Source organism: Anser cygnoides, chromosome 3 (genome assembly GCF_040182565.1).
Source record: "Anser cygnoides isolate HZ-2024a breed goose chromosome 3, Taihu_goose_T2T_genome, whole genome shotgun sequence".
Taxonomy (NCBI): Eukaryota; Metazoa; Chordata; class Aves; order Anseriformes; family Anatidae; genus Anser; species Anser cygnoides.
The window spans coordinates 74,684,391-74,708,291 of NC_089875.1; the positions used below are offsets into that span (position 1 = coordinate 74,684,391).

General features: G+C 38.3%; 1 protein-coding gene across 3 annotated transcripts in view; it reads right to left on the reverse strand.

Moving 5' to 3' along the window:
* Positions 1-262: 262 nt before the first annotated feature.
* Positions 263-23,901, reverse strand: part of CRYBG1 (crystallin beta-gamma domain containing 1) — a 96,467-nt gene continuing 72,828 nt past the window's right edge. For all 3 annotated transcript variants that reach the window (XM_048079179.2, XM_048079180.2, XM_048079181.2), the window contains 10 exons: positions 23,701-23,846; positions 17,403-17,529; positions 17,181-17,213; positions 15,299-15,408; positions 14,903-15,032; positions 11,269-11,408; positions 9,272-9,395; positions 7,817-7,975; positions 4,824-4,986; positions 263-1,977 (listed from right to left, as the gene is read on the reverse strand). In XM_048079179.2, coding sequence (XP_047935136.2) covers positions 1,889-1,977; positions 4,824-4,986; positions 7,817-7,975; positions 9,272-9,395; positions 11,269-11,408; positions 14,903-15,032; positions 15,299-15,408; positions 17,181-17,213; positions 17,403-17,529; positions 23,701-23,846 — 1,221 coding nt within the window. In that variant the 3' untranslated portion in view covers positions 263-1,888. The remainder of the gene's footprint in view (positions 1,978-4,823; positions 4,987-7,816; positions 7,976-9,271; positions 9,396-11,268; positions 11,409-14,902; positions 15,033-15,298; positions 15,409-17,180; positions 17,214-17,402; positions 17,530-23,700; positions 23,847-23,901) is intronic.

A 23,901-nucleotide genomic window follows, 5' to 3' on the forward strand; every position in this document is an offset into this window, starting at 1 on the left:
GGAAAAACCACGTCACGCAGTGCTTCTACCGGGGGACAGAAGCAGCAGCCATGCGATCTGCAGCCCCATCTGCAAGTGCACTGAGCACCTGTTTGTGTAAGAGAGGCAGCCCTTCCTTCCTCAGAGCCCGCAGCTATTCCCCACCGTGTATTCATGCCTCGGTAGGCAGCTGCAGCAGAATGATTACAGCCAGAGAAAAGCAAGAGCCAGAAGCAAAACTGTTGAATATTAGTTTTTTAACTTAAAAATAATTTCAATGAAGTATTACCTAACTTTTATTTATTTATGAAATGCTATATTATATATATAGCCAGAGCACATCCATATGACAAAGTGCCACTGCTTGGAACCAATAACACATTTTCTATGAAGAACTAAAAGCAACACACGAGAAGGAACAAAACTTCTGTACAAAAGAAAGAGAATTGGTGAAGCTCTTCCTCTGTGGTGGTAACAATGAAAGCACCAGTATCCTTTGAGGCAACACAATAGTCATGAAAGCGTTACTTTCAAACAGACTTATGCTAGACAAAGGCCTGATGCTCCTAGGAGCAGCATGTAGTAACACTGGTCCAAGCCAGAACAAAACACAGCAGCGTGTACAAAAGTTTCTTCGTATTTTACTTTTCTGTCAACATTACTAAGGAAAACTAACAAACACGGGTTCAGCACAGGGCAACAGAAGAACGTCCAGGAGCCACCGAGTATCTCTCACTTGCCACAAGTTCTTTACTACACCTGCAATGCTTAACTTTGAGCAGGCGCTGCCCCTGTACCCATGACAAGTATCCAAGCTCGGCGGTCTGAGGGTTCCTGCCCAGCAGAGACTGGGAGCCAGCAGCACACCGCAGGCACTCTCCAACACTACCCAGCACAGCAGGGACTGGCATTCTCCACAGTAAGCCAGAGCACAGGCCAAAAGGTGGTGGCTAAGAAGCGTAATAACCACTGTGCTTAGATGCTTTTGCAGTCATGTTTAATGACAGTTTCCTTAAGAACTCTTTTTTTTTTTCCCTATACGGTAAATGATTCTAGAGTTCAGGAAGACTGCATTTACTGGAGCTGTTTTAAAAGGTAAAAATTTGACTTGGCAAAGAAGTAAAACACTTGTAACAAAAAATCAGGCAGCCTAGAAAGCGGGCAGGCAAGTTCTTCACATTCTTATAAATTATTTTGTCAGCCCTGTATTTTTCTAAAAAACATCTACTCATTTATATCTTCTCTCTACATGAGAAAATTAATTTTTTTTCTTAATTTAGGACTTACTATTTTAGCATACTATTAGCAAAGATTTGAAGGCACATGTTAAAAATTCTTTGGATTTGCTGTGTGCTAGAAGTCTTTAAGCTTTCAGTAAACATAAGTTTGTTCCAGTGAAACAAATATATTAATTTTCAGTAGTGAATATTCCTCTATACTACAGCCCATAGGCCTAAGTTGCTATACCCACATACACATTGCACTCCTGTCCTTTATAAAATAAGCTTTAATTATTTTTTTTTAGCCCTTCTCTCAGTTAAAAAAAGAAACTTTAAAAATAATTTAAAATTACACTTATTGACTATTCTGGATTAACTGCTCCCTGACATGATTGTAATTGTGGGGTCTCTCCCACCTTTAGTTCTTCCACACTCGCCCGAGGCACGCCACCATTCTCCATCTCACTTTGCATTGTGATGATTGAAAAAAAGGTTGAGAGATACTCAAGCTTTCGTGGGGTTAATAATCTTAGCTAGAGAGGTGTGAAGTCATTCTGTTGCTTGTTCTTTTTAACTGCAAAGAAAAGACAGAGCTCTCGTTGTTGATCCTGCATCCTTCAAGGATGGCAGTGCCGATTCTAGTGTCCAGAATAGCGCCCGATCCGCACGTCATCGCTGCTCGTTTGGAGTTACACAATGAGTGGTTCCCAGCACTGCGTTAACCTTTCTTCGTTGACAGTGTTGACAACAACATGATCGCGATCGTATTGTGTGCCCCCTGCAAAGGAAAATTCAAAAAGCGTAGTCTGTCTTTGGAATAAGAGGCAGATCGTACTCTTGGTTTCAGGGCTGTTCTAAGTGCTGATGCAGACAGTTTCTCCCTCTCCCCGAGGCACTATAAAAACAAACTAATTTTCATCACCGCCTGCTTTTGGCATTTCTTTTGAAACAGGGAGGCCTGCCTGCTCCTCTCCACCCCCCCCCCTTCAGAAAGTCAGCACTTCAGCCTCTTCAGCCTGAACAAGAAGGGAAGAAACCACTAATACTGTCAGGTCTAACTCTGTTAAGACTGCCGCTTCCCAAAAGTCAAAGTTCGGTTTCCCCACAACAGTTGTCGCTTTGCTCTAAAGATGATGTTTGCACCATGAAAGAAGTCCTGCTGTTAACAGGCAGTATGAGCAAAACCATACAAAAAAATAAATACAGAATAAGCCGAGGGATGAGGCCTCGTACTCATGTAAGGGTAACCACTGTAACCCTGCATTGTGACCAGCTGCGTCACAAGTTGCTGTACGCAGACCATCACCCAATGCCCAGCTGTTTCCACTGGTAGCTGAGCATACCTGAACGCAAAATACATACATTTTTTTGATGGTCTTAATTTACTCATTTTATGCAATGCCAAACATGTTCCAGTAGGAGAGCGCTGTTAGTATTCTGACTTCAACTCAGAAGCAAAGGAATGTTAAGCTAGAACTGAAAGTCAGAGGTGACCTTTTTTGATCTAGTACGTACTGCATGAGGTGCATACATCTTGCACGTAGTGCGGCACACCTGCAGTAGCAGGCACTGTTGTCACTGAGGCAGCCGTCTACACAGAACACCAGGACACTGCCACAGACACCCTCCTTCCTTCTGCACCTTCTCTCCCGTGCCTCCCTATAGCCTGACCTTCCCAGAATGAGCAAAGGATGTGCCCGGCAGCTGAAAGCCTGCTCTGAGCATCACAAATACAGATTACAGCAGATTCCAGAGACGTATGCTAAGTACTGAGAGTCCTACTTGGTCAAGCACATTTAATAGCAGCTCTTCTGTGCGAAGGAAATGCCACCTCGGGCACCTTAGCTGATCTCCCCTTTAGGGATCTGGGGGAGGATTCCAAAAACATCACCATCCCAAATCACGAAGAGTCTCTGAGAAGGTTAACACCAACATGATTTGCCTCCTTCCCATCACCAACAAATTATTAAACAGCAGTAGAGAAACACGGCAGAAATATTTGAAAGCTCTTCAGGAACAGGAAAACACTTTAACCAGCAGCTATAAAAAATGTTAGTTACGTAGCTCAGTTATCACTGCGAGGGCAAACAGCCCGTTGTAAGCAGTATCTGGTAGACTATAAACAGGTAATAAAGGGAAAAGATAAGATTCCTTTCAGTGGAGCGCCAGGTTCCTTTGATGGAGCCGTGCTCTGGGCAAGCCACTGCACGATGCCGAGTATCCACAAGGTGGCATTGGTAACGCACGGTCGAACACATTCATTTGGTGAAGAATTCATCAAAGCTCAGTTTGTGGTCAAGAATGGATCAGCAAAATTGGCAGAAACAGATAAAGTTCCTACTACATTTTCTCACATAAAAGCTAAATGGAATGATTAGCAAAATTACGATCCTACATAAAATTAGGTTCCTACGTAACTCTGCTGAATGCATCCGTACTTTCATCATCAGACCTACCCATTGCGAAGTCCTTCAATTAGTGCGGAATGTGTAACGTGCTTTTAACGTGATTAACCGAAGACAAGTCGGTGCAGCACTACTCCTGCTTTTTGGTGCAACTCAGAACTGACTTTAAAAAAAATTCATGCAGAATCACTGTGAATCCAGACTCTCCTTTGAACTGGAGTCTTTCTGATAAATTTAATCGTCACTAGCTTTATATGGCAGTAAAGAGAATTCATAAGTATTAGTGTCAGTGTTGTATCACAGTCAGACATCATACAGCCCTTGTCTCACAGTTCTGCCAGTCCTGTCCCTGTTAGTCCCAAAGTGCTGACTGTTGACTCTGGTAATTTTCTGTTGTGTTTTGTTCCTGTTGTTTGTTTGTTTCTTTTGTAATTGTTATAGCTAATGTCACAGCAATCCAAAATTAATATTAAAATTGCTAAAAAATTAACAGCTATAGGAAATGATTACTCTCCCCAAAAAGCAGAGTTAGGTAGGAACATCTCATCATAATTCTGCTAATCGTTCCATTGGCTGCTTTATCAGACCTATGAAATTATGAAAGCCAACGCAGTTCAGAAGCAATATCTACATGAAGCAAATTGCTGTGACAACAGCTACAGCAGAACACGCATCAAGTGCACACAGACACTAGGCTGCTACGACAGAATCTGATGTTGACAATAAAGGTATAGCCATTAATGAACAAACAAAAAAACTTTTTGCATCTAATCACATCAGCGTACAAGCCTGCCTTTGCTTTCCTAATATCCCTTGGCTATTGCATCTGCAACTACTATATACGAAAATTTGCTCTACACAAATTAAAGTTAATGAAAAGCTGGGTAAGAGAAACCTAGCTTCAGCATTTTTCAATAATTTAATTATATTCACATCACCCAGTGCCAAGTAAAATTAACTGAGGATATCTACACTGAGTGGACACCAGGAATACAAGATAAGCAAGTACTGTGAGTTACTAAACTCTGTGTAGGAAAAATGAGAGGAAGTCCTAGGGCCTGTATAATTCAGGAGGTCAGACTAGCTAATCGAGTCTTTTCTGATCCTAGATTAAAGTAGCTCTAACACCATCCTTAATTTATAGGCACGTTTAGTGCCTATCCCACTGTAAATACCATGTAATTAAGACACAATGTAATGAGATAACACATTTGCTTACCTTTGATATCTAAAACCAGCTTAGGCTTCATCTTGCTGTAAATCCTGCCATCAGGACTAATATGCCAATATTGTTTGTCTTCATTCCGCTCAAATGACAGACCGAGTTTAGAGCCAGGAGTTATAAGATTTCCAACAATTGTCAAGCAGCAATCTTCTGCCATCTATATAATCAGAAAGGCAACAGCAATTACTCAAGAGCCCTTACTTCTAATATCCACTGGTTTTTAACCAGATAGGAGGGAGGGATGTAAGCAGGCGAGAACAGAATCTAAGAACTACTTTCCCCTAAAGGAATGTATTTTTCCCCTAAACTCCAGACTATTTATTTTTCCTTTTGTTCCTGTTTCTGCTGACACTCTCCACTACATAAGAATATTCAAATAACCATGTTGTATCAGATCAAAAGGTGCAATTAGCACCTGCCTCTAGCAGTGGCCAATAACAGATGCTATGGAAGATTACATTCACTCTGTTCTTGTATGTTATGTATTCCTGCTGTACTCTCCCTGTCTGCAGCAATTTCTAGCCCAGAGACTTTTCCGTGCAGAGCCGGTATCTTTAATACCTGGACGTTTTCTGTCCCATGTACGAGTCCTTCACTACTCACTGAGATCAACGTAACCCTTTTACACATACACTCTTCCGTATCATAACCTTTCTATAGCAAATAGTTCTACATCTTTGCTACTGCTATAAAAAAAAAAAAATCATTTCTTTGATACACAGCTACGGGCTTTATTTGATGGTCTCCTTGCTGCACCGCCCCTTATTTTAAGGGATGGCTTGTCCACACTCCTTGCAGTCATAGGTACTTAGTCTCTTCCTCACATGGAGGCAATCCGTCTCCTTTAATCTTTTTGTTGTTGTTGTTGTCGTTTTTCTTTAATCTTTTCTAGTTCTGCAATAACCTTTTGAGGTAGAGAAAGGACAAAACTGGGCACTGTGTAAACTGTCTCAATTTCAGAGAACATCACAGTGGTATTTAATTCTTTGTTCTGTGATTCTTTTCCGAGGCATCTGTGCTACTGGATGTCAGAACTCTGCAGATTTCTTTATTGGCTAAAAAAATACTGGCAAAAATCAAGCTTCCTTGACAAGAATGTTAAGGCTGTATTAGTAGTAAATTGTAGTGAATTATTTTATGGGAACTGGGATCTTCAAGGCTTCTTTTAACTTCTGAATTGACTTTAGTGGCAGTTTTAAACATCCAAGTGCCATTGTCAGTATGGCCCTAAATTATTAAATACACAGTTTTGAGAGAGCAGAACTTCCTACTGTCACAACCTAGAATTGAAATACAGCCATAAAGTAAGTCAATTTAGTTCTCATCTGTATCTAGAAATTTTCTCTACCTGGAGGACTCAAAGCTTGCACCTTACAAAGGTTCGTGAGCTGCCTACTTCATGCATCTCTAAGAAACTCATCATGAGTGAGGAGACCCGAATTCTTCCCTGCTATTCATATCTGATTCTAACAGATGAGATGAATGATTTTGATATCCTGCTTACTTGGTTATCCCACCTACCTAAAAACATCAGGCACACCTCAAGATACAGCGACCCCAAGTCAGTAAGATGATCTAACTTCCAGACACAAAGGCAGAAGTTCTTCCAATGATCTGTCTGCCTGTGTGCATGCACCTACCCTCCCATGAGCTTAATTTTTTCTGAAATGTGGTAAAAACCACCTGTTTGTGCAAAATATGAAGATTTTTCTGCCATTCAACAGAGAGATGGCGCAACTCTGTAAGAGTTCAGTGATTTAAGATCAACGTTGCCATCCTGCACTCCATGCTCAGCTAACAGGACTGCCATACAGCACAAGCCGCGTATTTTCTGTGCACAGCAAAACGACACTATGGACTACATCGACGGCGAAAAGAAACCAAAGAGCATTTACCCACAATCATATCATATCACACTGTTGCGATATGAATATACTATTTCCAACAAAATGTTTGAGAGAGACCATCACGACAGAAGTTTTTTTGTACGTGATATTAAAGCTTTTAGCTTACTGAGCACCATTTCACTGTCTGCATAAATCCCTTTCACCACTGCCTGTGTCCTGTAAACATGTCCAAACAATGCCTTAGCTTATTAACAGCAAGATTCTTCCCTCCAGCATAGATGACGTGGTTATAAACCTCTCCTTTGAAGTTATACAATCCTATAGAAAAAGTTCACATGATTCTTTGCAGTCAAGCTGTTTAACAGTATTAAAGTAACTTAATTTTCTTTGGCCTGCATCCCTACCTAAGACTGTTCACGCTTAAACATTATGAACTGCAAATACCTCTGCTCACCTCAATGACAATTCACACATGATTAGTTTTATGGACTGTGAGAAAAGTAGGACCTCATTTGGAAAGTTGCATGGAGGAATAGAAAAAGGGTATTATTTGGCAAATACGGAATTACGAGCAACGGAGGGGAAAAAGTAGGATTTGATCTTTAAGCTTACTTGAATGCAGAAGAGGATATAACCTACAGCAGACTAATCTACCCACCACAAAGTACACCTACAGGTATGTGTAGTTCAAAAGATTATCAGGAAGGTTCTGCATTTTAAAATGTCTCCCTAGCTTTTATAACTTTTATAACTGGTATTTTCACCATGGAGAAAGTAGGAGCTTGTGAAAAGCACAACAATGATCTTCCAGTGTTGACTGTGTTTATAAAGCTACAGTTCTTTTCGGTAAAAGTAAATCAGAACTAAAGTCTCAAAATTTCTATTACATCAAACAAAGGTATCATACAACTAGTTTATGTCACCTGAAAAAGCCAGAGGTCAATGCAAATCAAAACAAAAAAAACATGCCAAACAAGAACAACCAAAAACTCCATTAAAAAAAAAAAGAAAAAGTTCTACAGCTGTAATGGAATAAACCTAGAAAAATTAAGATAATACAATGATACAGTAACAACTGAATTCAATGAGTCCTTTTACTGAAGAGCAAAAGAGATAATTCACATTGAACTTGAACCCTACCCGGCATCTTATGAATCCATCCTGATAAACCCAGATTTGATCTTCTGAGTCTGTATCTTCTGCAACCTGTATTCTGAGAAGATTCAAGTTGTCTAAATTTCCATCCGTTGACACGAATTTCCCTGTTTCCTTGTTACGGAGCCTGAAGTACACACGTTTCTGCAGAGAAAATAAATAAATAAATAAACAAACAAAACCAGAACTCTAACCACAATCTCTTTATTGCAGAACACATCCTGCTCTGGTTAACTTCAGAGCAGTTGCTACTCAGTTCTAAGCCTGGTGATTTTCTTTCACACAGCTTAACTTTTCTGTTTGAAAATTTTATTATTACTTATTTTTTATTTATTTACTTTTATTACTTATTTATTTGAGAATTTTATCTATTATCCTTAACTGTCTAAGACAAGTCAAGCTTTGATAATCTCCCATTCTGCTCAGACACTTAGTTCTAAGCTTGCCTATACACTGGGATCAGCACACAGTGGAAAGCTAAGAAAGTTTTGAATTCAGAACAGCACTGACTTTACTGTGTTAAATTCCTGTGAAGTCTGAGAGCATCTATCTATACAAAGGGTGCACTTGTGCAGTGCTGCTTATGTCACTGGCAGCAGGTATTACAGTGCACATTCATGCTGCGGCTTGTTTCATATTCACATTTCTGTTTAGACAAGCTCTCAGCCAGGGCAGTCAAAATACATTATTCCTAACTCTGCTTACGGCTATACAAAGACAACTCTGTGACAGTAAGCAAATGCCTTTGTTACCAGTGTAAATAATCTGTGAGTTATAAAAAGTTGTCTCCTCAACAAAATACAGCCCAGCAAGAACTTCAAATATTAAAGCTCAGAGGACTGCCACAGCATTTGGACCAAATCACTTGGTCTCTATTAGAGAGCAACACAAAAATAACAACACAAGAAGTTTTGCATTAGATTTGCAAATTGTTCTGCTACATAGTTAACACAGAAGGACTTTTCATCCCTTAAATCAACATTTTTTGTCCCCTAAATCACTACTAATTGAAGTAATCCAGTATTATTGACCAATATTCTTGTTGCTCCAAAAATAACGTAGATAGTACAGAGAGTATGCCAGTGACCAGTTTGGGAGTTAATTATCAAACAACTTAAAATAATTTTTATGAAGTAGTTATATCCATTATTTGTTCATTAGTTCAAATTATTTAGCCAATCCTTACATGCTGTTTTCAATATTTTGGTTTAAAGTATGCTTAATGAACAGTCTAAGCAGTAGAAATGCAAAACCATGTAGCATAATCAAGTAACTTTTACTAAAACAAAACTGTAGAGTGATTTCTTTATACAAGTGCCATTGCTGAAGCTTGTGACATGCATCGAGATTTTAATATTGCTTTCATCTGCTTAATATCCCCTCCCCCCCATTACTAAATATAAATCAGTACTTCACAACTTCCCTTCAGAGCCTACTCACCTGCAGTAAAGGTCTCAGAGAACCTATCTGACGACAGCCACTCAGTTTATACCAATCTGGAATTTCATTTGGTGATAAAAACATCTGACGCCCCCTGTAATTACTATGCTCATAAATTATCCATCTATGAAGGGGGAAAAAAACAGAAAAAGCAATGCTTTTGCTGCCAAATCCTGCTTTAGAATCAATAAATAGATATAACAGAAACCTGTCCCAAAATATAGTAGTTTTTAAGTATTTAAGCCAATGACCCATGGAATATTCCTTTTTAACAGGTCTTCAAAATAATAAAATCACATTCTGATTTAGATCAACAGCATTAAGATGGGTACACTGGATTTCACATTTTAAAGTCTTGTTATTTAAAAATTACAAGCTGAATGAAATAAAACATTTTCTTGTCTTAAAGGAAGAACACAGATTTGAAATTTCATCTGACTTTCAGGAACATGCTCACCTTAATTTTGGAGCTTTTTCATGGCCTACTACACATCTATCGCCATATATGAAATTAAGAGAATTACAAATGGATCTCTCTTCACTAAGAAGACCCTCTCAAAATGGGGAGAGACATTGGGAACAAGGGCACTCGAAAGCCAGATAAACTCCAGAGGTCCTTTCCAAACTAAACTAAACTATTCCGTGATTCTAACAGGAACTAGTCCAGCAGCTGACACTACTACAATGAAACCAAAATTTTCATATCATAATCTGTACCTTCACAGTGATCAAACAAAAAAGACTTATGTTGACTGGACAGGAAGCATGCCCAATCCACAACTCCATTACCTGGAACCATGGTAACCATGTTCTTGGCACAGAAACAACCTGATGTTTGACTTCATGTTATTTCCCCTTATGGAAAGTGAGAATCAACTACATTGTGGTTATGGTGAGAGATGCAAAAATCTCAAAAACATAAAACTAAAAAAAATATATAATTAAAAATATCGAGCATGCATCTTCTGCACAGCTTTTCTCAAGACCTTTACGTTTCAAACTTCAGTTCAGTGAGCTAAGGAAACCCTTGACCCATTTATCCAGATGGAGAAAATGGTTTGTGCTAAAGACCTGGTATGAACCACTTGAGGGCAGCATTAAGCTATCCAACAGCATCTCTCTTGCACGTGTTTCAGAAATTTACCTCTTCAAAAGAACACATTTAAATGCGAAGCAACATGAACATAACATGAAAAAAAGAAGCATGATTCTTCAAGTTAGAAAAAACTTACAGAAAAGTATCCTGGAGGTAAAGGTTTGCATCAGAAAAACACAAGAAAAGAAATTTAACAGACCTGCCGAGGTATTAAAAGAAGCTAGCAGAATAGTTTTCAAAATACTTCCAGACAGTTTTTAAACATCACAGATAGTTTTCTTAACTTGATTTTCTGCAGTAAATTTAGAGAACAAATCTGCTTTAACATTGCTTATGAGTTTAACTGATAAATATATAACCAAAAGTTTGACTCAATTCCATGAACTGAAAGGGATTATTACTAATGCCAAAAAGGGCAAGTCATGATCAGTGTCCATAACATCATAATGTAACATCTGTCAGTATCAGTGTCCATAACATCTAGGAAAAAGAATAAATACAAAGCTTATTAAAACATTTTGAACTTATGATGTAGGATACAGATCATGAACTGCATTATTTGGTGTGATAAAGACCTAAACCAAGAGCACAGAAGTTGTTTTTAAGGTTGCTACCTATACAAACTACCTTTTATAACATAGCAGGAGAGATAGGACCAGTTCCCTTGTGAGCTTTATTCTAATTCATTGCAGCTTCTTAGAAAAGCACAGGGCACTTTCTTGTGAGTAATAACATGTTGTAGAAACAGGAAGAGAGTAAGTTTCTGTAAGTATGATGCGCATTAATGCACTGAGCACATTATCTTATTCCAATTTTATTTGTCTTAGTTTCTAACACCTGTTTTTTTTTCTATGGAGTAAGCACATAATTCTAAAGAATCAAGAAGAGTTTTTGAACTTACATGCCACCAAGGACTTGAACTGAAGCTATTCGAGGATTATATCCCAGGAACTGCAGATTTAAGATTTCTGTACTGAATTCGATTTTCTTTCCCTGGAAATGCACCTTTTCAAAAAGAGCTATGCATGGCTCAGACAGCTCCTGTAAAAAGAAGATGAGCATTTCTATATGATGTTAAAAGTCCAAATGGTGACTGTGAACATCATTTCTCCACGCAATCCTTTTATATTAGAGTTTTCTGCTCGATTGTTTCAGCTCAAAGACCCTAAAAAATACTTTTGCTCTTCAATAGATTACTTAAAGGAAACTAACAAAAATGTCACAAAAAGACCTTAAACAAAACACACAAGGAGTCTTCTTCCATTCAACATAAGACTTCGTTATGACGACACATACAAATGTCTCCATGATCAATTCTTGCATATCTTAATTATATTTTAAAACACATTTGAATTAGTGCACTTTCCCACTGCACTAACTTCCATTCACTGTAGGAATTTTCAACTTCAGCTCTGAAAACACAGTCAACTAATACTGATTTCTACACCTTCAAATGATGACAGCCTTGTCAACACTGCCTATTGCAGCTTTCATTTTTAACTTTTATAGTAGGCTATGCCATACAAATCTCTCGCTAGACAAAAGCTTTAATACTCATACTTCTGAGGTGAAATTCATGACTCAGGCAAAAACTAACATCTGAATCTTCCCAATGGCTCAGGGGTGATGATTCTTCTCCCTTTTTGTCAACATGCTTCTGGTTTCAGAGGGGTCCTATCCACATGAAACTCCCCGTATCACTGAATGAATCCATTTTAAGTGCCTTCTGGATAACGAACCTGGGATTCTTTTCTGTGTGGCAAGTATCTGTAGTGGATTGGAAACAGACTCTCACAATTAAGGCCCTTACTTTGAAGTTGGGAGGTAAGGGTTTGAAATCCCTCAGGGTAAAATTAATTAAGCTTGAGTGTCCTGGTGTCACAATTTACAGTCATAGATAGGGAGTGGCAGGGTCATTTCTTTCTCACAAGTCTTCCAGTCACAACTGAGTAAATCCAATGGCATAGCCAGAAGAGCTCCAAACTGCTGGCATGTTTTCGGCATGCTTGAAACACATCAACTGGATCAGGAACACCCAATGTGAAGCAAGGTCTTAGACTCACAACTGGCCTCAGGCATGGAAACAGGCCATGCAGAGGCAGGGATGGATCCATATGCACACAGCAGCGGATATGTCTTTACCAGGAAAAATCTCATGTCAACCAATTTCTAGACATTGCTTAAATTCCTCTTTAACCTTCCTTTAGACAGCTAAGGGCTCAGATGATAATGCTACATTAGCATCACCATTATCTCAGCAGCAGCCCAGGTTATCACATAGCAGCTGAGCTATGCTCCTGTTTGCGTGCATGTTATTAGCTTGTGGAAAATGCCAAAGAGGCCTTTTAGCTTACTCCAAAATCAGAGTAGACTAATCCCACCATCAAAGGTTAATGCAAGTTAGACTATTAAGCATCATCATGGGTAAAAAGCCCAACATGAACTATGATTATGTCCCAGTGTCTCTGAACCCTCAGCACCTGCCTTCCGTGATAGAAAACTGGTCAGACAGCAACCCTTGAGCCATATTCAATAGTTCAGAAATAACCTACTTAAAAAGAAAGCACAGAGGCAGAAAAGGAAATCCTCCAATTTTCAACCACACCTTCCACTCTGGGCATTTTTTAAGATTCAGCAGTAAGACATATAAAGGCATTCCCCACAGCAAGAAGTGCAAGGTCAGCTTAGAGTTTTCTAACTTGCAGTTCTTCCCATGTTCTGTATTACACAGAGCTGGTTCTCATGTATATCTACATTTAGCCATTTCACAGAGTTGCTCATTAAAAAAGAGTATTTACAGCATGACTCCAAGTATAAGCCACACCCACAGTTGTTTTTGTAATATGTTCAGGGAAAAGAACACATAGCAAGTTCAAGAAGGAAAAACACTCTTCCATCTGCAACACAATTAGCTGGAGCATGCAAAGCAAGCATAATGAAGCAAAGATACTGAGCTTCTGAACAAAAAATGTGCATCTTGTATAGAAATGTCACAGAAAAGTCATGGGAAAAATTGTGGGACCAGCAAATGGTGTGGAGGAATTGAGAATGAGACTGCCAAAAAACAGCCACAAAATAAATATGACAGACGTGACACTGGTATCTAGAATAATAAGTTCAAGCTTCTGTTAAATCATGAAAAACGAACAGTATAACATGACCATTTCCATCTAAATTCTTACTCTCTGTATTCTGGTTTGCTACTAAACCACTGAGCAAAGCAACCCATTTTCTTCTTCTCCTCAGGTTAAGAAGCCTCTGAAAAAGAAAGCACCAGCATATGACTTGCAGACAGACATCTCTGCACTACTATTGAAGTGTGATAAATTGTAGGGCTAGAACAAGTTTCAGAAACTTTAAGAACTTCAAGAAGCACAGAACTGACACATTTGGCTGTTTTACCACAACAGTCTCTGTCGCAAATAAATTTTCCTACAGAAAGCTGATCCTTCCAGCATGAAACAAGCATTTGAAACCCAAGAACTCGATAATGATATGTACAGAAGAGTCTGTTTTAATACATGGTGATCACCCACCAAGTTTGGCTAGAACCACTTCTATTATTTTTAATATGATCTGTCTACTGGACAGACAAAGAATTCAGAAGGCAGACATACTTGATGCAAATGTTTGTTTACAGTGTACATCAAAATGCTCCAGAGACTTGAAAGAGGATGACACATTTTAGTTCTCCTTCGTCAATTGCTACATCACTGACAGGTTACCAAAATTACAGTGGAGTGCAATACAGTTGCCAAATTCAAAGGAGAGAGTCAATAATGCAGTCCTCCATTTTTAAAATGAGTACCACCTCTTCACATAGTTGTACTAAGTTCCTGGATTCTTGACTACATTTTGCTAGTAATTACTTGCAGATTCCATAAGCGATCTATCATAATGATTGGTTAAAGGCTTGAACAGACCCGTTTCTGACCACTGACGAGTTACAAAATATGTAAATGTTGCTAGATTTGTATCCACGGCACATAACAACAGTGTGTCTGATTTTGCCAAATGGCATTTGGGCGTTGCTTTGCTTTATCTAGAAGGGTACATTATTTCATGAGGAACACAAATTGCATTTCCCTGATGATAGCAATAGCGTTTTATAATTACCTGCATTTCATGCAAAATTCCTAAGTTGAAGCCTGCTCTTTCTAACATGCACTTAAAAGCATGGACCATAGTATAGATATTACTTCACACTGTCCTACTGATATTTCTCAACCTATTCTAAGTGATCTCTCCTAATGGGAAATAAAACGTCTGACACATCCTTAATTTGTTTTACAGAAGTCCTTTTGTAAGGTGTTGTTAAGAGCAGCAATGGCAGGCAGCTGCTTCTATGAGGTCCTCTCCTTTGCAAAAAACAGTACAGGGGTCCAAAACCTGACTGCAGATAGGACATTTCACTGCTACTGTGTAGGAAAAATAAAAGTACTGCTCTGTTGTCCACCCGTCCCTATCATTTTTATTGTCACAAAAAAAAATAAAATGGGGAGGTCAGAGACATTGTACTGATCTGATTTACTTACAGTATTTATAATCCGTAAAGATTTTAGAACCGTTTGGGGTGAACAACCCATTGCCATCAGATCAGGATAGATTCCTTCTTCTAACACATACTGGTTACCAGAGAATTCCTCCTGGTCAAACACTATGCAGCTGTAGGAAGGAGAAGAAATTGTCTTTTAAGAAAACTATGCAAGTAAAATGATGTTTATATTTCCCAGTCTTTGATAACAGATACTGACAGAAACATCATTTACAACGTTCTGTCCTGACAAGCTAAAGGTTGATGTATATACCGCAAAGCATTGTCCTTTGTAATTCCCCATAGATGAAACCATTTCAGATGTTAGAAAGCTGTTTGCTTTTTAAAATCTTTTCCCATTTTAGTGATTTCACAATATTCATTTGATATAACTTACCTGCCACCTAAAACTTTTGAAGACTTCACTGCAAATGAATCAATACATCTTGTGTTTTTTCCAAATATTTGGCAGTTACCCTTGAATTCAGGCTCTGAGAATAACTGGACCTTTAAACAACCACAAACATTTAAAAACATTTTATTCTTTAACCTTCATTAGCATGTCTCTACCATTACTTCAATGACTAGGTTACAATATACTTAATACCCAGATTCTCTCAGCGACATATATTTTTTGTTACACCTTCAGTGTTGTTACCTTGGTATCTTGAACAAGGTTTGCAATACCAAAAGCTACCTCTGGATGTTAAATCGTTTACTAAGATATAAAATAATTCCAAGAACAATAACAAAGGTAGCTGCTTTGACTATCTTCTGGAGATTATTTTTAAATCCCCACAGAATGGCCAGAATAGGCACATCATTAGTGAAGGGTGATAAACTGTTCTGTTTTAGTTTCTTAATCCATTTAATCTCCAAAATGCATTCTCTTTTCACTAAATGAAAAATGTCTGTTTCTCAGAACATAAATGGTGCATAATCTTGGCAAAATACTCTGGACCATGCCAACAGGTGTGGTATATATTCCCAGGACTGATGTGCCTGTTATAACTACAGTTACAGTCATGTCAGTTCTTTCTTTCTGTATTCTGAGAATGAGAGGGTATAAAAGGATAAGTCACCCGAAGTCTTTTGTCCTTGTTGAAAAGAAGAAAAAAATTCTGAGCAGCAAACCTGCTAATTTGTTTAGAGGATAATTAACCCTGATCACACAGAAGTCATTCACATTATCACATGCCTACCAGCTTTATTCACTCTTAACAGAGATACAAGTGCAGGCATGCACAGCACTTTCCAAAGACGAACATGCTGACGAAGGATACAGTCTGTTGACTACAAGCCATTACTTCTTAGTTTCCTTAGGATAATGTCTTAATAGGAAACATAATATATAGATGTAAATATTTTTTCATGCATACAGCAGAAAATAAGCAGCCTTGAGATTTTTATTCCCCATAGTTTATACATCCCTATAAAGGACATTCCAGTGAGGCATGCTACTAATTAAGAATGCAAATTGAGACAGCCAAGGCTTTTCTCCTTGGTTTTTAGTTCCATGACATTTTTCTCAATTTGACTGAAAATAAAAGTAACTTTGTACAGGGAAAAAGACAAAAAGGAAGGGAATTAAGAAAGAATGAAAAAAGCCCCCCATTACTCTCAGTCAAAAAAAATGCATTAGTTCTTGCACATAGGAGAAAGTCTAACATAAAGATACATTAACTCACTGAAAAGACAAGTTCTCTGTCACTCCCTACACTTCGTTACGGACAAATACAACATCAACTTTTAAGCACGCTCAGAAAGCAGTACTTGTGACTGAATGAGATTCACTTCAAGTATAACCACCACTAGCAGAACTGTTAACCAAAGAACTAGGTTCAAAACAAGTTCTCAGTTGTACCATGTACAACAATGTCCAACTTGCAGAGCCTTCACCTCTGTAACAGACTCCAGGTACCTTCAGCTGGACACTGAAGCGCTGCATAGATGGGTGCAGACTCCAGCTCCTCAGAACAACTGCTGATACCCCCTAACAGCTAACATGCAGACCCAAAACATTGCTTGTGCCCCTAAAAGATACTGGGGACAGCTAGCTATTAAATCCCAGCTTTCTTGGAATGTGCCTTAGTTATGAGGTTCAGAAAAGCAGCTTTCCTTCTTCACTTAGGAGTTCTCACTCTTTGTCTGACTAGTCAATTATCTGTGCAAAAACCTGGGTGATAAAGTATATAAAAAGCCTGGTGCAGTTTATTTATTTATACGTTACACAGTCACTACTACTTAGTACATTTCATGCACTTACAGAAGTATCTTACCTTGACTTTACCCCTTTCACTTCCAACAATATCCTACAAAGGTTTGGAGAACAAAAGAGAAAAAAATAAGAAAAACAATTAAGAAGCACTAAATTAACAAATATACAAAAGCTTGTTATTAATTACTGTTGAAAGAATATACATAAACTGGATTTGATAGAAAAGACTACCTAGAAATACTTCAGAGAAACTTGCAAAACAAGAATAAAATGAACTCCTTACCATAACAATGGGTTGAACTGAAGATATTTTGCAATTCTTCCCCCCCCATGCCTCAATGCTGGGATATAGCCCTTTATCCAGTATGTACTGCTCCCCTGTAAAGTCAGGATTCTCATATGCCACCCACCTAAGAGAAAGAGAAGAGAGCAATGAGTAAAAGTTATACTACTTTTTCCAAAAAAAACAGAAGTATATATTCATTATTATCTTAATATAAGAACAAATAAATTTCTCCCCTCAAATGACAAACTGTGATGCTATTAAAATCCTAAATAAACAAACCCACGCATCTGATACTCCAAAACTCCTGCAAATTTCACTTCCATTAGCCCCACCATGACAATATGAATTATAGTGAATATGAATCATAAGCTAAAGTAGACCACCAGTGCAATGCATCATCACCTAGATACCTTTAAAGCATACTCCAGGAAGAATATTCTGAGATGTTTCACAGTTTTATTATTTTATCTAGATTAAGTTCTTCTCTAGAAAAGCAGATAGATATCAGAATATAACTGTTTTGGATAAAATTAAATTTTGAAGTCATCTGTACAATAAGGATACGTACAGGCAACATTAAAAAATGGTATTCCTAAACTTCAGTTGTTTTTAAGCAAATGCACAGAACAGAAAGTTAAGCTGCAGCAAAAGGTATATATGCTCATGAGGGCAGACTGTTCCCTGCTAGGGATCACAGACATCACCTGGAAGAACATCCTTGACAGTTAAACACTAAAGCCATCAAAAATTTAACCAGATTAACGTATATGAATTCAAAGCAATTATTATGACTGCTTAGACCTCATGCCTGACACAGGCCACAAACTCAAGATTTCTGCATCAAACCAATAACTTCCATCTCAGCCAGTATATGCTTTTCTCAAAGATATTCAGCTTTTGAGATAAACACTCTAGCTACTAGAAGATCAACCAAATCACTTAAATAAGTCTCTCCAACATTCAGTTGCCCCTGCAACGTTTTATTACTACTCTGAAGGACCCACTATCAGCTAGCCTTGCTACACATAGTCTGCTACCTTTAAGAAACCTTCTCTTACAGCATGCTTCTAACCCAGGGTCCATACTATAAGTCCAGATAAAGTATTCCTGCATCAGTACTACCTTTGCTTTTGCCATAACCTACAGAAATTCTGTTGCCTTCCACTTCTAGACTTCCCAAACGTTCCAATAATTACATTCTGTCTCTTTTGGAAACTTTTTTTTTTTTTGAGGAGTGTACAGACATCAGAACTGGCCACAGTAACAGCTGAGCTTCATTCATTATATTTATGCAGGGATCAGGACATCTTCCTGGTTCTATGAGAACAGCTGGTTGACGACAAATAGAGTAATTTAGCTAATGCGTTACATAAGGAGTTATCCTAAGTTATGCCAAAACTCACTTTCAGCGGGATCTTTATACAGGATGTCAGAACTAACAAAAAATTGACATCATAAAGCAGTTGAACGATACTGAATTTAGAACGTGCAGTGTAGGCTACCTCTCACCATCTAAATTCACCACAAAAAGAATTACATGTGCTGAGCAACTAGATTCTATTAAGCTGCAGTTTTAGTCCAAGAACAAACGCTGGAGTCTCTGCAGATACAAAAAAATGGGATAACTTCAAACTGAAATAAAGCTGCATCACATGTACATACTGCAAGGATCAACTTCATATTTGTCCATGGCAAGCACTCATATAGTGATTCACATTTATCACTATCCACATCTCTTGGTTTGCCTCAGATATAATCAATTATTCCAAATTGTTATGCACTAATTACTTAAGGCATATTTCAAGGCACATTTCAAAATCTCCTCACAGTAATTCATTAAAGAGACACTGGTATGTACAATAAATTAAGCAGAAAGTTCAAATGTCTCAGGTGTGTTTAGACCTGTATGCCACACATACCAAAAACTGTGAGGTTTCCTTAATCAATTTCTTGAGCAGATGCTTATTAGATTTTTCAGTGCACAGACACCAAGGTATAACTACAAGGCATGGCAGTTTAACTTGATTAACGTCTATGAAAATAAGTGTTCCTGATTTTAAGCGAACGATAAAACATGCCAGATCCCTCCCCTAAGACTCTCTCAAAAGCAAGAATTTATTTTCCTCCTACCTAAAAAGAACCCTGAATACAGAAGTAATGAACGTATTTCACTTTAAGCACGTTTCTGCTGAAAACAATGGGATTTAAATTAATAAGCACTGCTCTCCCATGCAAGTCAGCCCATGTTGGAGGATTGCTAGAGCCATGGCTTACTGGTGAAATACTTGTGCTTCTCCACTTTGTTCAGAAGCCCATGCAAGCTGCCAAGAGTACTGGTAATGACGCCAGGGACAGGAAGCCGAATTCAGCAGCAGCTGAACCTGTCAGACCTCAAGACTATCCCCAGGATGAAGCGTTGCTTTAATCCAGCTTCTGACTAACCGGGAGGCCTGGAGAGCAAGAGGCAGCCTCCATATCTGAGAGAAAGAGTCGCACCCCAGCTGCCAAGTACCACAAGAGCTCAAGTTTTACGCTGCAGTGTGGCGGCAACCTCCCTACCCCACAGGGAGCGACTTCTCTCAACACAGTAATTTTGTAACCCCCAGCCCAACAAATTGCCATAGTCAGGCTTAGCAACAGCCTCAGCCCAAGTCAATGCCGGAACTGTGCTAAAGGCTTCACGCCTCTGCACCTCCCATGCCACTGGAACTTGAGATGTAGCGAAAACTGTCAGTTATATACTGTAAGTGACAGTACACAGAGTATCTTTACCCAAAGCCTCTGTACGTGGTGTCTCCTAAGAGCGACTCCAAACAGTGCCTGAAAGAACAGCCAAGAAGAAAACCCTGAGACAGATACCTTGCTAAAAGACAGCTTTTCCCATGGTCAGCTCAGGATTTGTCTTACCTAACTCTGTCTTTTAAAACATTGGCTGTTTCTTAGCACATATGCTCTTCCTAACATCAGCTGAGAGGACTAATCCCACTTTTTGTGTTGCTCAGACTCGTCTTACAATAGGACAGACTACCTGCTGGAAGGACCTACCTCTCTCTCTCTCTCCCCCCCCCCCCCCCCGCTACAGAAGAAATGGCAACACCTTCATTAAACCAAATGGCATAGCTGTAAAAAGTTAAGCTTTCAAGCACAGAAGCACTCCTTTAGGTCAGAAATAGAATCCATAATATTTAAACCTTAAATACAACATGGAGACAACAGATTTAAATCAGCCTACGGTAATCATAGATCATGTGGGGCCAGGGAGAAAACTGGCACTTGCAGATTTTTAGCATGACTAACAGGGAGGAAGAGGTAATAAAATTCTGTTCGTAGGAAAGAGAGGAAACAGGTTATTTACCGTACCCCTTTTTGCTAGTGATTTCTAGTACCATGGACCTGTGAACTTCAATTTTGTGACTCCTTGAAAGGTTCTCTTCAGTGTTAGCTCAGCTCAGTTCAGACGTGGAGGGAAGAGGAAGCTTTGTTTGAAGTGTTCTCCTGCAGGGCACCTAAGGGCTCTCAACCTTTTCAAGCTTCTCAGTGGAGGTTTGTTCTTGTACATAGCATCTCTTTAGTTTCCCTCACATTACCCCCGTGTGTATCTAGATTCAATACATTACATTCTGGCTCCTGAATAAGAACTACTCATCACCTAATGATTTCCTCAATATCACTACACATATATGCACTAGAAGCAGACAAATCTGCACTATGGACTAATTACTTGAAAATTGGAAGGAAACCAGTAAGAATTACAGGACCACAGCAAAACAAACACCTGGGAAGAACACATATCTGAAAAGTTCTTCCACTAAGTTAAAAAAACATTAAAAGACAGGGGCTTTTTCAGTATTTTTGGCAAAAGCTTTCTATGTTTACAGATAAAGAAAAGGCACATTTCAAAGCACGCAATTCCTGTGATTTTGATCACTATTAAATATAAGCTTGAAGAATTATTAAGCAAAGAGAAAAGTCAAAATTGTACAACACAGTTGCTTTTTGTACTTGCTTAAACTTGTAAAGGGTGTTACCTGTTGCTACTAAATACTTTCATTTTCCACCAACAGTTTGCCAACCTTGGAGTAGAGATCAAATCCTACTTAAGAAAGGCCTCTCCTATTTTCAAGCAGTCTGAATTCCATTCTCCCGCCCCAAATGGTAGAAGAATAAAATACCCTGGGTTTTGTGCTCGTCCAGTTTCTGAAGAATGCTCAAGAGCAAATCATTTATCGATTTAAAAGGAGTCACTCACCATCTTTGGATACATTTTTCAATGTGTCTTCACAATAGATTAAGCAAAGGCATTAAAATATTGCTTGGAAACATTCCTCATAAACTATAGCTGAAAATTGTAACGCAGCTAGGTTTCCATTACCCCAAAATGGAATATTCATTCCCCAAATGCAGAGCTAGGCTGTCTTCAACATACAGTTTAGAGATGCAGTTTACCTCAGAACTTGTTCAGTAATATCTGTGTTCTGCACTGTAAGCTTTTCTTTTCTTTGATATACCCTTTAAATTACAGAGCAATCAAATTAATTATGTGGGAAATACAGATCATGGGTTATCTGTTACTGCTGTAACTGCTTACTACAGATACCTGTAGTTAAAAAAAGTGTTATGGAAGGTTCAGTGCTTCTTGCAGTTTAACTTTTTTTTTTTTTATGAAGTATTTTCAATATGATACCAGGAAGGCTGCTTAGGACAACCTTTTATTGAACCTGTAACAGTTCGCTATGACATCATATATGTTCTAGTCTAAATAGCTCTGGGAATTGCTCAATGGATTATTCATCACTGTATGACTGATAGGAAGGGAAGATATAAAATTCTTCTACCTGAACAGTTACTTATCACTTAAAATAAAATATTTTATTACCAAGCATGACTTAACATGATTCACTTAACTACCTGACACACTAGCATTTACTAAGACCACCACCACAAAACTCTAAAACGCTCACAACCTCTTTGGAAACAAAAGGGTCGCACAAGACTGTAAAAGCTGAGTGGCGGTCACCGGTTATGAACAATACACCTAAATAAAAAATATGTTTAATGCTACAAATTATACCTTTAAGAGACTAGAAGGTGAGATTACGGGAGCAATTGCAGAGTCTGTGGGACAAAGATTTTGTTTGTAATAACTTCTAGCCACTTTTACCATCAAAGTATGGGAGTCACACTTAATTACTAGAATACTCATACTAAAGTACGATTCCTATCTCAGCTGCAACAGTCACATTTACTAGAACAACTACACAAAGGGTGTGATAGGTGACCCACAATTTGTTTCCCAACCTTCGGAGGTGACTCTTTCCCATGAATCTCCCTTGCATATTACAGAAGACAAAAGGGCACAGTGGCTTCAAAGGTCACTGTGCAGAAAAAACTGCTGTCACACCATATTGTACACAAATCAAATGCATTCCTTTGGAATGCACTGAGCTTGATTCTGCAGTCTCTACCCAGGCAAAATTTGCAGAGATATCACACAGATAACACATGGAAAGATTTAGGGTGTGGCTGGGTAAGGCAGATCTTTCAGCAAGTCACCTGCAGTCCAGACAAGGAAAGAGACTGTATATCGCATACTCTTTAAGAGTTTGTGTATTGGGAGACTTGATTGCTAATATTTGTTTATATTTCCAAAATACTTTGATGCAGTCTATAAGGCTGTGGAACTTAACCTGCAATTGATGTGCCCAACAAATCAAACATTAAGATTTACCAACTTATCAATTGCATGTGACAATGCAAGAGGCACCAGGAATAGGAGTAGTCTTAATAAAAAGATTTAGGAACCTCAATGTAAAAAAAATATGTGTGTGTATATATATATATATATATATATATATATAAAAATAAAAGGTTGTAGTAAAAAACTATTAACCTGTGGGATTCACTGCAAAAGCAATGTTACTTTTCAGAAGAACTCCATTTTACAAACAACTCTGAGAAAAAGCAAGGAATTTGCCTCAGGTCAAACACGCCAAGCCTAGAATTAGTTCCATAACAATTTTGCTGTTATGGAAATGCTTTTAGAAACACAGCCACAAGAACAAACTATTTTTACCTCTCTGATGAGATCTTATCTCATATACTATCATACTTTGCAAGTCAGCAAGCCAACATTTCCATGCTGTAGCCAACATGCTGCAGTCAAGGGCAGAAAATTTAATCTAAAGTTTCCAGAGACATTAGATGTCTGAGTACAGAAAAACATCTTCAAACACAGAAATTCTAAAAAGTATACAAGAATATTTAAAATTAAACAACAGTTAAAAATATCACTTACACGCCACTTAGCACATTTATAGATTGCGTTCTCAGCCCATATCCAGTGTCTTTCAAATTGGAAATAATTCCTAACACATTAATATTGGAACCCTTTGATCCAAAGTCTTTTTCACTGTACATTATCATATGGGAGCTTGTGAAGTCCTGTTAAAAAAAAAAAAAGAGAGAAGCACCATAAGGAAAATGCAGTTTCAATGCA